Source organism: Teleopsis dalmanni, chromosome 1, assembly GCF_002237135.1.
Source record: "Teleopsis dalmanni isolate 2A chromosome 1, ASM223713v2, whole genome shotgun sequence".
NCBI lineage: Eukaryota > Metazoa > Arthropoda > Insecta > Diptera > Diopsidae > Teleopsis > Teleopsis dalmanni.
The window spans coordinates 83,578,806-83,594,164 of NC_051846.1; the positions used below are offsets into that span (position 1 = coordinate 83,578,806).

At 30.9% G+C, this 15,359-nt stretch overlaps 2 protein-coding genes across 2 annotated transcripts in view; both read left to right on the forward strand.

The window, feature by feature from the left end:
* Nucleotides 1–2,683: 2,683 nt before the first annotated feature.
* On the forward strand, nt 2,684–8,261 carry LOC119685971 (protein artichoke). Its single transcript, XM_038100408.1, has 4 exons — nt 2,684–2,877; nt 2,935–5,434; nt 6,067–6,190; nt 6,268–8,261. The coding sequence occupies exons 1-4, from the start codon at nt 2,684–2,686 to the stop codon at nt 8,259–8,261; spliced, it is 4,812 nt and encodes a 1,603-aa protein (XP_037956336.1).
* Nucleotides 8,262–11,906: 3,645 nt separating this feature from the next.
* The window catches only part of LOC119668518 (neuronal membrane glycoprotein M6-a), a 36,017-nt gene continuing 32,564 nt past the window's right edge, over nt 11,907–15,359 (forward strand). Inside the window, exon 1 of the mRNA XM_038078056.1 lies at nt 11,907–12,507. Within this exon, the coding sequence (XP_037933984.1) occupies nt 12,504–12,507 (4 nt within the window). The 5' untranslated portion in view covers nt 11,907–12,503. The remainder of the gene's footprint in view (nt 12,508–15,359) is intronic.

A 15,359-nucleotide genomic window follows, 5' to 3' on the forward strand; every position in this document is an offset into this window, starting at 1 on the left:
ATTTTTTCCGTTTGTATATGATCGTAACGATTCGGTCTATGGCGGTCCAGTTTTCTTAAGATAGTTTCATCTTCGGTTTATGAAGTTAACATCAGTCCATATCTGTACTGTCATGGTACAGAAATTAATAAAACTAGTTTTACAATAAAAGTGTGATGGCTTGCCAAGCTCATCCAGTGTGGATTTAATGAGGCGTACACAGTGGAAAAAGTAAAGGTGCTTGCTGTTACCAACTCCATTAAATTGCAAGTCACAACTTATGTTTATGGGATTTAGCTTACATTTCTAAATTTTTAAAATTCAATGTTTAATTCAATTAGTAATAGAAGTATTTGAAGAGTATGTTGTGTTTTCATTCAATAAAAAAAAACGCAGATTTCACGATTTTAAGAAATATTTTTCTTCGTTTAAAATTTTTATTATAAATACATGACGTCATTAAATATGGGCACCATGACAGGTATGCGTCCTAGATCACTAACCATTTTCTATGGGCGCTATTGAAATCAAAAACTTGGCCCTATCGAAAGTAGCATTCCATTAGCTCAAAAATGATAGAATAGTCTATAGAATAGACTATTTTTCCTTTACGTTATTTTGCTTTTAGGAGGTGAATTTAAATAAATTGCTAATAAGTATAAATAAAAAATTAAAAAATAAGTTATATCAAATAATAAACCATATGCAAATATATAAACGTTAAGCAATAATCATCATCGTCCGTGACTATACAGTCCATATAGGGCCTAAGCCTGTTTAACGAATAATATTAATATATGACATAATATACTATATGTCAAATATGTAACTGCCTATATAAATGCTTTCAATGAAGCTTATATTTACCTCTTATTAGGTAGATTTTTGTATTATGTAATAATTAGGGTTTATAAAATAATTACAAAAAAAAATTTTGGTGTTTTTTTTTTTGTAAAAAAGTTTGATATTGTTTTAAACAAAAAAAAATATTAAACATTATTATACATTAAACACAATAAAACATGAACAACTCAGTATGTATCCGCTTATTTAAATAAACATAGTACGCCTATATATTTATACATTATATGTATAGTAAACGTATAGTATAAGTGTCCCTATTAACTTCAGTTAGGCCTGTTTAGATCCGCCAAAACAGAAACATAAATCTGAGTTTGAAGAAATTTTGAGCTGCGTCGCTGGCGACACTGATTTCAAGGTTCGTTTAATGCAGTGGCGCACATCACAAAACCGTCTTACTTACATGTACGATTTCATAAATGCTCATGCTCCCATCTCTGAAGAACGAAACATTATGGTTAACTCATATGGAAATGCCAACACAGTTGAAACTCCATTGAACGCTTCGCTGTGCTGCTGAAGTTTCGAAACTCTTACAAAAATTACAAAACTCTGCGCGCTCTGAACATGTTCGCTAGTTTTGTTGTTTTGTTGTTTTGTTGTTGTTGTTTGGGCTAAATTTGTTACGTATCCAATTTGGTGTTCAGGTATTTCGAAAGTATTTTGGTTTCCTTTGCCACAATGTTTCTACTAATTTTTCTATTTCTTTTATTGCTACCTCATAGTATAGCAAAATCTAAATTTATATAATTTTTTGAGCAAACAAAATTATTTTAGGTATAATAATTTTTAAGGGACTTTAATGTACAGATAGGAAAGTGAGATCTTCCAAGAAGACCTTTTTTAATTCCATAAAGTAGGATTAATAAAAGATGATGTACCTATTCTGTTCTGAAAATAATAAGAATTGTATTGAATGATTTGGGGTTGGAAATGTTTCAAATAAATATAATCAAGTTCAAATTCTAATAGAAGAAAATAAAATTCTCTAATGCTATAATATCTTTATAAAAATATTGGATTGAAAAAAGTTTACAGCTATGATAGATCTTTCATCAACCCTCACTGAAGAGAAAGCAACTAGCCCTTCGAATAGAAACGAAAATGTTACAATTTTTTACCATTTCTATATCTGACAGATCAAGCATCTATATACTTTTTCACAAAGCCTGAAACACATTGTCTCTCATTTTATCTTGATTACCAAAAATAAATTTTACTTGACGCTCTTATACATCTGCTAGAATTGATTAATTTGTATTACTGATAACTTCTGCTATTTTGTGAGATTTATATAGATTTATTACGATATTAGCATTACTCATGGAATTAATGCCTACTCATGGAAATATAGATGCCTAGATGAGAGTATGATCTTAAACTGAAGCACAGATATGGGTAGATAAAACCCATAATAGAAGGTAGGTAATGATTATAATATTTCATTGGAGATATTAGATGTTTATGAGTTTCGGGATGAGAATTAAAAAATAGTCATTGTATTTTAAAATATGTAACCAAAAAGTACAAGTCTTAAGTCATAACTTGTACTTTCTTCAAATAATACATAATTACTTTAATAGTTGTTGGAAAAGTTCTCGCATTTCCCTATTGTATTAATAGATTTTTTTGTTTTGAAAACAAAAGTTTTTTTTTTATTTATAAAAACATTATCTATTTTAACATAACAAATGTTAGTTTTTATATAATACCATCGAATTTTTATTCCAACTAGTTTTTTTTTTAAACTTACAATCATTTCTCTTCACATTTCAGTTTCAAACTACTCAAATGTCTTCTGCAATATTTGACACAGAATCACAATATTTAAAGACAAACTACAATGGAGTTCAGACGTAGCATGAAAATTCCGTGGTGGCGTCAAAGAAACATTGATAGCTTCAATTCCCTCAAACTCCTTATACGAATAAGTATTGCAATATTTTTAGTTGGAGTAGTTCAAGCAGATGGTTGCCCAGCATCTGAAGTCATTTTGCCCTGTAGGTGCTCGACGAGAGGCAAAGAAATACAAATATGGTAAAACCGAAGTTTTATTCAATAAACATAAATAATTTATATATTCCATTTCCGTAGGTGTTCACATAGCAATCTTCCACAGATCATGGATGGTATAAAAGCTGTTGAAAAAAATTTTAAGGGACCAATCGATGAATTGGTACTGGAAAATAATCAGCTTCCTGCTTTACCAGGTCGCTTTTTTGGCAATCTTCAAATCGTACGTCTAATGTTGCGTTACAATAATATTGAACGCGTCTCCAATGGTTGGCTTAATGAACTTGAAAACAGTTTGGTAGAAATTTATATAGTGGAACCACAGTTGCGCAGTATACCAGTGGAAAGCTTAAATGGTATGATTAACATAGTTGCCATTACAATACAGAGTGATGCGCTAAAGCATTTACCGGACTTTACGGGGCTACTTAGCTTGACTTATTTGAGCGTACAAAGTAAATCGCTTACGGAATTACAGCCTCATTGGTTTCGTCATCTACCCAAACTGCAGAATATACACATTAATGGTGGACCAAATTTAAACCGCTTAGAGTCAGGACTATTTGATGGACTGATTTCATTGAAAAATGTCGATCTCAGCCGAAATGGTATCAGTTGGATACATTTGCGTGCCCTGACGCGTTTGCCAAACTTAATAAGTCTAAAGCTTTCTTATAATCAAATAAGTGACGTCGGCATGGTGGGTCGCATTATCAAAGACTTAGAAAATTTAAAAAAACTGCGCTTGGATCACAATATCATAAATATCGTTGAGGATGGTTCATTTGTCGATTTGCCATATTTATCGGAACTGCATTTAAATGATAATCGTATCACTGAAATACAGTATGGAGCATTTTTGCGCACCCCAATGCTAAAGATTATCTATTTACACAACAATCACATCATTCGTATACATCCAGAGTCGTTTCTACAAGCATCGGGAAGTGGAGTTGAAACCGTGTATATATATAACAATGAAATAGAGCAGGTGAGCGAATTGCGCTCTTTGCTTAACGCCTTACCTATGTTAAAATTTCTTGATATTAGTAGCAACTTGCTTTCAGAAATACCCTATGGTGCTTTACGTGGACATGGAACATTAGAGCAATTACATGTTAATAACAATTTGTTACGTATAATTGAACATGATGCATTGATGGCAATGCCTGCATTAAGAGAACTACGTATGAGAAATAATAGTCTCTCAAGTGAATTGCCTATGCCATTTTGGAACTTACCAGGTTTAAAGGGCTTAGACTTGGCTGCAAATAGGTTCCGCACTATTGATTCATATTTGCTGGCTGGTCTACCTTCTTTAAGGCGTCTCGACTTAAGTGAAAACGGTCTCACAAAAATTGATCCATCAACTTTCAAACACAACCCAATGCTTGAGACATTGAATATATCTCACAATGAACTGAGCAATATTGCTCCAGCAACTTTTCGTAATCTGAATCGACTATTTGAAGTTGATGCTAGCCATAATCAATTAATTGAAATTATACCTGGTTTACCCAAAATTGTCGAGCGTATATCCGTTCGTGGCAATTCAATAGCTATGTTACCTCCTTCTATTAGTAAAATCTTGCATTTGCCCAATTTACGTATGCTCGACTTAAGTTTAAATCATTTGGAACAAATGCCAAAATATGCATGTCAGGGTGTACCACAACTAAGAGTGCTAAGTATAGCTAATAATCGCTTACGCCTTTTGGATGATACAACATTTATTGGAGCGCATCGACTTGAACTTTTACACTTGCAAGACAACATGCTATCACAAATTGATGAACGCTCATTACTCCCTATGTCGGAACTACGCAATCTTAACTTACAAGGCAATAAATTGGAAATTATAACTGACAATATGTTCTCAAATAATAGCCATATAGAACAGCTAGATTTATCGAGAAACCTAATCCGTACTATATCACCCGCAGCATTTGAATCACAGAGATCATTAGAGTATTTAGATATATCTGGGAATGCACTAACCGATATATCAATAAGTTTATCGTCCCTAGCTAATTTACGCGACATTGACTTAAGCTATAATCAAATTTCGCGTGTTCATGCAGATGTTGTGTCAGCTTGGAAAAATATTGTGGAAATACGTTTATCCAATAATTTAATCACAGACCTCAAACACGGTACTTTTAGAAATCTACATAATCTTCAGTACCTCGATTTGTCAAGTAATGAAATTAACACAGTGGAACCGAGTGCTCTAAAAAATTTACCCGACTTACAAGAGTTCGTTTTGGCTGATAACAAACTTGTTGAATTAAAAGATCATGTATTTGAGGATCTCCCCAATTTGTTAGCTTCGCATTTTCAATATAATTTCTTGCGTTATATTTCGCCCGAAAGTTTTTACAATTCTCCGTCTATGGTGTTTCTCAATCTTTCAAATAACAACTTTCACAGTTTGGAAAATATTGGACTTCGAAGCATGAGAAACTTGGAGGTTTTGGATTTATCAACTAATAACATAAGAACCGTATCTACGATGCCCCTAAAAGTTCTAAGTTGGCTAGTTGAATTGAAATTAGACAATAATGAAATTTGCAAAGTCCAGGTTTGTTTTACTCTTATTTTTTAATTTTTTAAAAATCATTTGTTACTTAATTAACGCTGTTAATCGATGATATATTTTACCATTTTTAATCTCAAGGTATCTAAGGTATCGAATATATTTAAGCTGTGGTCAAGCTTAAACTGTGCTCCAAATAATATTTCATTGTGAAAGCCGAGCTCATGATATAATGAGGTCATTAAATAAAAGAGTCATTAAATAATGGGCTCAATAAACCATAATTCCCTTATTCCCAATTTTTTTAAGGATATTTTTTACTTAAAATTATATTCCTTAATGTTAAAAAAATAGTTATTGAGCGAAACTTTATTGATTATTATAGTGGAGTAACTATTTACAATACAAATACTAATAAATTATTTTCATTAAGGTAAATTGTTCCTTGGCTTATATTCTTATTTCTATTTTTATCCATGTTAAGTTCATAACATTAGTACATTAAATTCATTCATAATAATTCTAATCTTTGTTTGACTCTTCTATAAGGCTAGTGCTTTCATATTTAAAATACCCTTAACAACAGATACATCTGTACTATATTTTGTTTCTTCTTTTTTATTTCTTGCCTAAGTTTTATCGGATAATATATTATTTAACTACTTTTTACATTTAAGGGTTCTCCATTTGAGACAATGCCACGCTTAAGAGTGCTGTCAATGCGAAATAACCGACTACGTATTCTTTCCGAACGTACTTTTCGAAACTTGAGGGGCAACATCGCTATATTGGATGTTGATGGTAAGATACATATTATTATACTCTAATACATACATATCGATAAATTCATACATATATATATTTTATTCCTATCTTAGGTAATCCTATTAATTGTTCATGTGAAATGCAATGGCTCTCTGTTTGGCTGCAAGAAACAAATTTTCCTTATCCTGGTCCGAAATGTCAAGATGGTCGCTTGTTACGTTCATCACGTATGGAAAAAAGCTTATGTGTTGATTATGAAGACAATCAGCGTTACGTTGCCAATGAAAATTTAAATAATTTACCTTTACTGAACGAACACGGCGACGTATTTCAACGTGATCTTCCCGATGATTTTACTGAAGAATGTGATATATTTGTCCCTCCTGGAGAGCGTCCTCTTGCTGGGGAGAGTGAATATTTTTACGATCAATATGTTGACTATGCACCTAACAATAACTCAGGTTCTATAACTACAGATAAACCTACTGCTAACATACAACTAGATACAAGTAACACCGTTTTAAGCCATCAAAATAGACCTACGCCTGTTAGTCCCAATATTGATCTTAATAACACAATTCTAAATACTAATTTCATAAATAAACATCAAGGCTTACAATCAGTACAATCATCCTCGCCGTTTACATTTTTTGGTTACCCATTGCCGAGCTTAAGTTTGGGCAGATTTTTTGGTGCTGGGCATCGTGGTAGAAAAGATCGAGGAGAAAAAAATGGAGATAGAGTTAATGCACCAGACACGACTTCACAAATGCCAGCGACGCACAGAATGCATACTTCACGTGCTAAAGAACGAATGTATCAACCAAATAGTGCTGAATTTGAAAAATACTTAAAGCAAGAGGAACAGTTCCAAGATGTCACGCCAAGAAGTAGATACATAGAATCCGGCTCTGAGGAAGCAGCAAGTAACGAAACTCCCATAAATTCGTTTAAAACATCATTTAAACCTTCAACAGTAGAACGTGGTGGTTTTCGACCAATTATACCGGAGCACATAGGTGGATTTATACCAGTACATGATCCCACAAGACGTGGCATAGTAGAGGCTATTACTACAGCAGCCCCTTTTGCCAAATCCATGAAGCATACAAAAATAGAAAACAACGTTATACCAGTCAACATAAAAGAAACACAAAAAGACAAAAGCAATGAAGAAAAATATAACAATTTAAAAATTCCTCAAGTTGTCACCCAATCCACTGAAATTGAAGACAATAACTCGGATACATATTTTGTTACTGAAGCCCAAAACGAAGTGACTACATCTTTAAGACGTATAACACCGCCAGAAACTATTATTACAACTACAATGACAACAAGTGCAATAGTGCCAGTAACATCAACTAAAGCCACTATAAATGAGAATAAACAACCAACTACCACCTCTACTACAGGTATGCCAACTACAGAAAATTATATCGTTTCTGACTTTTACGATGATCTTGAAGCTCAATCAGTAGGTCTTTTAAAGCCACCACCTCTAATTCAAACAACTACACCTGAAACAATACTATTAATACCACCACCAGAAGAACATATGGAACAATATAAACGACATTCGTGGGTCACTACAACTATAGCAACTGAACTGACACAAGGCTATGCCACTGAAAATACTCCTATGACAACCACAAGAATAGCTCGTCCATCCGGGGGCCGTTCAACTATCACAAAAGTGTTTACTCCGCAAACTTTAAATCATTATTTACCAACAGCTGAAGAATTTTATCGCACAACAACTAGTAAAGGAGATTATATAAGTGCTTCGAACAGTGACCCTCTTTCCGTAGATTTACCAAACGCTGGCATTAGCAGTCAACCAGCTGAAGTAACGCCTTCATTTCAAGTAGATCGCATTGATCGCAAAGATGGTATGGAGTGGTATTATGAAAGCTTTAAAAAACCTCGGTCGTCAGGTATCGGCACTGGACTAGAACACAAGAAAATTGACACCCCAACTATACGCAGTAGTACGGAATCAATACATCATAGTAATGCGGTCCTTAAAATCGTTATTGTAAACTATGTGCTGTTCATATCCTTAATATTCGTAATTAATCATAACTTCATAAGTTTGGTTTGTTAAGTTTAAAATATTTTATTTAATTAATAATAAAAATAAAATACACTCAATTTCAATTTTTTTTGTTTTGAAAAGTTACTTGAACTATTGGGTATAATCAATCCAATCAAATTGACAAAAGTACCTCAGTTCTGTTGAGATATGTAAAATTTTTTTAAAATAATGATTTTTACTTGCAGAAAAGTATTCTTATTGTGAAAACTGACAAAAGTACATGATTCTTTCTCTATTTTCTTCATGATTAATTTTATCAAATTTGCCATTTTAATAAGGAATATCAAAGGTTTGAATATATTGTTGAACTGGTTAGATTGGAAGAATTGCTTTTATAAATATCGGTTCCACTTTTATTAATATATATAGGCCAATATGTGATTTACCTCATCACCTCAAATATGATAGTAAAAATAACAGAGGATTATCTACTTTACTGTTTCGAAGTGAAATAAAAATAAATTTTTATTTCAATATATTGTTTAATCCTTGCCATCAGATTTAAAAAAAATCATTAAAATGTCCTGCATGGGACATATTAAATTTATTTGAGATAATTTTCGATGATTTATGGATATATGGTTGACAATATTTCGGCTATATCGAAAGATGTTTGTTAAAATATTTCAAATGCTCGAGAGTTTGTGGATTATTCACAAAAAATATTCAGAGATCACAAATCATATCTTCTTGGAGACCGATTCACATAGTTAAAACGTGAAATCACTCATCTGAGAAATTTCTCATGTAAGAAATGAAAATAAGTTCTGAGGAGGATCTATCATACCACCTCATCAAATGTCAGATCATCCATTGACTTAAAACTATACATGGTCTTTCAATTGTTACTTGTGGATGCTGAATGCTTTAGTTGAGTCAATTTCGTTTGTTGGTAAATTTAACAATCGAGAATTAAAAAAAATTTATTTTTTTTTGAGTCGTTACTTCGAAATTGTTTAAATGCGGTTATTTTTGTTTTTTAAAATATATTGACTTTTATTTCGAATGTTTTTTTTTTTTGTATCTCTACACGTGTTTCGGCAAATTCGCTTTTGCCTTCATCAGGAGAATTCCTAATATTAGGAAACAACCGCATTAAAAAAAATTGTTACCATTTATGTAGTATAATTTTACAATTTTACTATGTTCAATGGTTGCTAAACGATCTTTATTATAAATTGGCAAATCTTTAAACATATTATGTTTAGGACGACACATGTAACTGTGCCATATTTTACTGTAGGAGTGCTATGATTGTAGCACAAATTTTGAAAATTTTTTAAAACCTCTTAGTGCTCAATGCATGTTTAAAAAAACTTAATATTACTTTAGACTGATGGCTAACGTGAGACGTTCTACACAGAGTAAACTAAAATTACTTATGGTGACCACAGTCCAAATACTCCTCTACGGTTGCGAATTTTGGACAAACGCTTTAAAAGTTCAATGTAGAAAGAAATTTTATGCAGCTCAACAACGGACTGTTGAACTTCGAGTAGCTTCTACATACTGAACCGTATCCGAGCCAGCAGTATACCTTCAGACATATGAACAGAGAAAACGTTGGGAACAGAGACCAACAAACTTATCAACAGATTGTCAAAATATAAGAGAACAAACTTTCCAGACTTCGCAACAACAATGGAACTCCAATTTAAGAGGAAGATAGACAGCAAAGCTAATTCCGAATGTAAAATCGTCGACAGAAAGAAATTTTGGCAAGATTGCTTATTATGACACAGTTCCTATTTGATCATGGATATTTTCGAAAATATCTACACAGAATGCAAAAAGTAGAGCAGCTCAATTGTATATACTACACATCAGATGAACCCGATGCTGCGTATACTTTCTTTAACTGCGAAAGATCGTATGAAAAAAGAATGCTACTTGCAGAATATCTAGAGCACCTTACAGTCGAGAATATCATTGAAAAAATAACAGAATAAGCAGAAAAGTGGAACAAAATCACACAATTCATTGGAAACATGCCCAGAAAAAAAAGACCTGGACGCAAACTAATCTAAAACGAATAGCAATCTGAAGACTTTCCAATTCAGATCTGGAATAAGGGCATGGACGCAGGTTCTACGAGAAGCATATGCCATGGATAGCCATGTTGTAAGGGATTCACCCGAATTAATGCGAAAGCGGTCCTTAAGAAGAAGGGAGGGTGTTTTCGTTCGTGTACTACACAGTAGGAGTCGGACGCATCATTCTAGCGATGGTCGGTTTGACGGTGCATAAAGCATTCGCTCCAAAAAAAAAAAATGTCAAGTTTTTTATTATAATTTGGCGTCATGTAAAAACACAAATACTGCGTTTACTATTTTATAATACTGCTTTTATAAACTATAGTAATATGTTTTATGTATTTTTAGATACTCAGTACACCTAAACAGTTGCTGAGGAAGTGAAAGGACAAGCGGAACCTCATTCTAAGCGACTCTAGCAGCTGGTAGGCTTCTTAAAAAAAATATGTATGGACTCAGAAGAAATGGATCTATGACTTAAAACTGACATATCCTTTTGGCCGAAAGTTAATAACCGGTTTTTAACATGTCATAGTACTATACGAATACCATTTTTTGACCTTCTGAAAAATGTTTCTCGACTATTTTCACCATTTAAATGTTGGAGTATAATAAAGTAAATATGTAGTTATGTTTTTTTTTGTGTTTACATTAATTGTTATATAAATTATTACTTTTCATAAACTAATATTTTATAACTTGTCCTTAATTGTAAAACCTAAGTTTAGCTGAATTAAGGAAATATATTATTTAAAAACAATTTTGTTTATATGATTTTTTAAATTATTTTAAATTTAATTTTAACTTAAAATATTTCCTAAACATTTTTATTTTAGAATAATTTAGTGCTGAATTACAACATTTTAATGAATATTGGTATCAACTCAAATTGTGTTTATGTATTTGTTTTTTTATTGTCAAGTAATAATAATATTTTAATAAATAAAAAAATATTAAATTGATTTCTTACGTCCGTTTTGACAAAAAAAAATTTATTACTTAATATAAAGTGTTATTTTCAATGAAAAGGTTTTTATCGAATAAATAAAAATATTATTAAATTGATTTTTAACGAAACGTTTTGACGAAAAAAACTAAATTCTTAATATTATTATTTTCAATAAAAATGTTTTTATCAAATAAATAAAAAAATTATTTTAATTTTGTTTTGAAGTAAAAATGAATATAATAGTTTTATATACAGAGCTGTGCAAAAGTTTGAGATTATCTCAATTTCGAAGTGAAATATAATACTAATAATATTAACACTAACAATAGGTATTCTTATATTTTGACTAAACAAATTTATTTCTCAAATGAATTATACAAAATAAAAATATTACTAAAATTTTATACTTTGCATCAATTACCATAGTTCTCATATCGAAATATACTGAAAGTAGAAAGGTATTCCATATAAATTTAATATAATTTCAAAAAATATAAAAATATTAAATATTTCTTTTAACATTATAAGCTTCCAATTTGAATTATTTACGTTTCTTATTACGTGGTACATACTTACCGTAATCAAAATGTAAGAACGTAACAACAACATTTTCCAGTGTTGTGCGGCGTTTCAATTGAAATGTAACATCGCTGTTAGCAATTTTTTGTTGCATACAAAGACCGTAGATATTTACGCTACAAATAAACGGTCTTTATTGCATTGTGTTTGTTATTAGTTTGTTGGTAAACGTTAAATTGGTTGGTCGTGTCGTGGTTAGTAACGCGTTGCGAAGCAGTTAAATTCCATACGAATAAATATTTATTACTTAGAATTTATTTATTTTTACAAAGTAAATATTAAAAACATGGTGATTTTTAAATGTTGAAATATAAACGATTAACAAACAGATAATTTCCTTTTGTAATTTAAATAAATACTGTAATAAATAATATTTAAATGACTTTTAAATTATAATTTAGTGAAATTATGCTTTAAATATAAAACGCACCCACCTTTCAATAATTTGCTTACGACACGTAAAAAAATGAATTAGAAAAAAAGAGTTAAGAAAACACGTTTGCTTTAGCAGCTTGAATTGAGCCAACTTCTTACGTTACGAGCGCTGTGTGTTGTGGCTTTTGTTTTTTTTTAACATAATTCGGTGTCGAAGCTTGAAGTGTTGCTTATGTATTTGTGTTGTGTTATTTAAAGTATAGTTTAAATGTTACTCTAAGTTCTTCTGAATTATTCTATTAAAAATTAATTAAAATGGGTGAGTTAATTTAATTTTATATTATTTGAAGCGCTAAAATTTAATAATCAAACAATTTAATTTCCGTTGGATTTCGTGCTTTCCTACCAGCCAGCAATTGTCATTGTGTTGAACAAGCCAAACTTTGCAAGTGTTGTGGCAATTCTGGCAACATTTTATTCAAATTTATATTAACAATTTTGGAGTTTCAGTAAAGTTTCCAAGTCGTTGAAAATTAAAACCCTTGAAACAGAGTGCGTGAAATTCCTTTGTTTGAGTTTTATTTACTCTGCACCACTTGGTAGCTGCCGGCGCTTTTTGTTGGCGGCAAAATCATTTTGTTTGTATTTTTGTTCAACATCCCCAAAATAGACAAAAAAAAATAAAAGTAACGCTGTTAGTACGGTTTTAAATGACGACTTCTTTTTTTTTTTTTTTTTGGTTTACAAAGCCACAATCAACCTACAATTTTGATTCTACTTTTTCATGTGTTTCCTCTGTGTCTTTTACAGTCGGATGCTGTTTTTGCTGGTTTTGTTGCTCTTCAGCGCTGACTGTTTGCTGTTGTTCTTGACCATTTTTGCACTTAGCTTTGTTGGTCGGTTTGTTAGTCGTTATTCTGCTTTGTTCTATCTGCGCTCTATCTATGTTGTTTCTCATTTTTGGTTAAATTGCAACACTAATTGAAGTTGAATGCGTTCCAGGCCAGTTTGGCTTTGGTATTCAATTTTGTGCAACGGTAGCAGTTACATGATAACTTTTTGTTTATGTGTTTTCGTTGTTGTTCTTGCTGTTGTTCAATGTTTGTTTACTTTATTCATTTATAAGTCCAAACATGTATGAAAACAACTCTTTTCAAACAACAACAAACGCAATAACCAACAACCACACGATCAACTATACACACAATCATACAATCATACAAACGTCGACATACATTCCAATTAAAGCGCATGAGATAACTTCAAAACTTGTTTTTGTTTGGCTTGCTTTATTCTTCGTGCGTGAATGTTTATGCTTTACTTGCACATGTATTTGTGGCCGCCATTGTAATTTGTTGTTCGACCAGCTTTAGCCTTTCTTGGACAATTGTGTAAAAGTTATTTCATTTGCCCAACTCCCACGACTTGTGAAAAATCGTTACATGAATTTTTATTATGATTTGAAGTGTGTACGGCAAAACTGTTTATTATTTGTGTGTGACTCGCACAAAAATGCCTTCAACTACTCGTTCATTTTTGTTGTAATGAAGTTTGCATGAAAGCAAATAATTCAATAAAATTTCAGGACTCGTTAATGTGCTACCAAACACACCTTAAAGGAATACTTTAAAGGATTCTTTAACTATTTATATGTAATGCAGGTTGTACTCGTAATATAATAAAGTTGATAATGAAGTTAAGTAGATTGGTAGATTGAAGATAAGTTTAAGAGCTCAATATTTTTTAAAGATGCAAGATTTAGACTAAATCTATGAATCTAAAAGGTCTTAATTCCTTTAAATCGAAACAAATACAATTGCTATAATAAAAATGACAACCTTTAGGTCATGTTTTTTAATTTATTTATTTTATTATAATATTTATTATATTATATATAATTATAATTATATAATTTATAATATTTTATTATTTTATTTATTTAATTTATTTTAATTTATGTTTTTATATAATAACTAAAAAACAAACAAAATTATATAAAATTTTTTTAGTTGTTATGTAAATAATTTTATTTAGCAGATATTTCGGTCTACTACGTAGACACTAATATAAACTTTCTACAATTGATAACCTTTAAAAATTGTGGATCTTTAAGAAAGTGTATTCGTTCTGTAAAACTTGATCAATCTAGGAAACATAGCAATTGGTCAATAAGATTGGCCAAAATAACTGGAAAAATCACAATTAAGTCAATAAAATTGATGACTTAAGTATGACTTAAATTAGTATTGATACTTAAATTATGTCGATTATGTGAAATCGGCCACTACTGTATTCAGATCATATTTGTTCTGGTCTTAGTAAACTTTTACCAGAGCATATTACCGGATATAACATTTTTGAGATATATACAAGGAGCCGATGTCACAGTCGTAACTTATGTCTTTAAACTGATTTAAATATTAAAATCAGTAAATAAATTGACTTTGCTATCTTAAGTATAAAACTCGGTAAGTGCACTAACTTGGTTTACGTAGGTCATCCGTAAAATTGATAATTTAAGCATGACTTGAGTCAGTATTGAGACTTAAGTAACGATTGTGATATCGGCTTTAGGTGTATTCAGAATAAATTTGGTAATCAATTAATTTTTATGTATAATGAGTTTTTTTTGTAGTTATTAAGCTCCTAATGGAGTATTGAAATAATACTCCATTAGGAGCTTAAGGAATCTACAAAAGTTTTCCACTGGTTCCTATTTTGTGCTATTGCTCTCAACTCGTTAAACGATTTGACCGTTTCCTGCTGAACTGCCCTTCTCCAGTTTTGTAGGTTATCCTATTAATAATGTTAACATGTTAACCAGAAGGTTAGATTGAAAATTATTTTTCATTATTTGATAAAATGACAGGTGATTCTACTTATCATATATTTTTACTACGAATAAACAAATGTAAATAAAATCAGGAAATTTCAGCATTCATTTTTAATATTATAAAAAAACAATAGAATTGTATTCACAACATTACATACATGTATATACTCATGATGTATATACACCATCATTGTAATAAGTAACTAATAACGAATTACTCTAAATAAACTATTTAAATTTTTATAATTCAAGTTTGTTTTCAAGTAGAGTATCGTAAATCTTCTTTAATAGCTCAAATTAACTCTCGCTTACGTTTATTTTAGCTTTCTTCATCTAAA

What these genes read in the sequence shown, in the direction of transcription:
- LOC119685971 (XM_038100408.1), top strand. Translation starts at nt 2,684, where the DNA reads ATGGAGTTCAGACGTAGCATGAAAATTCCGTGGTGGCGTCAAAGAAAC. An exon ending in GGCAAAGAAATACAAATATG is followed by an intron (nt 2,878 to 2,934) that starts GTAAAACCGAAG and finishes CCATTTCCGTAG; the next exon opens with GTGTTCACATAGCAATCTTC. An exon ending in ATGAAATTTGCAAAGTCCAG is followed by an intron (nt 5,435 to 6,066) that starts GTTTGTTTTACT and finishes TTTACATTTAAG; the next exon opens with GGTTCTCCATTTGAGACAAT.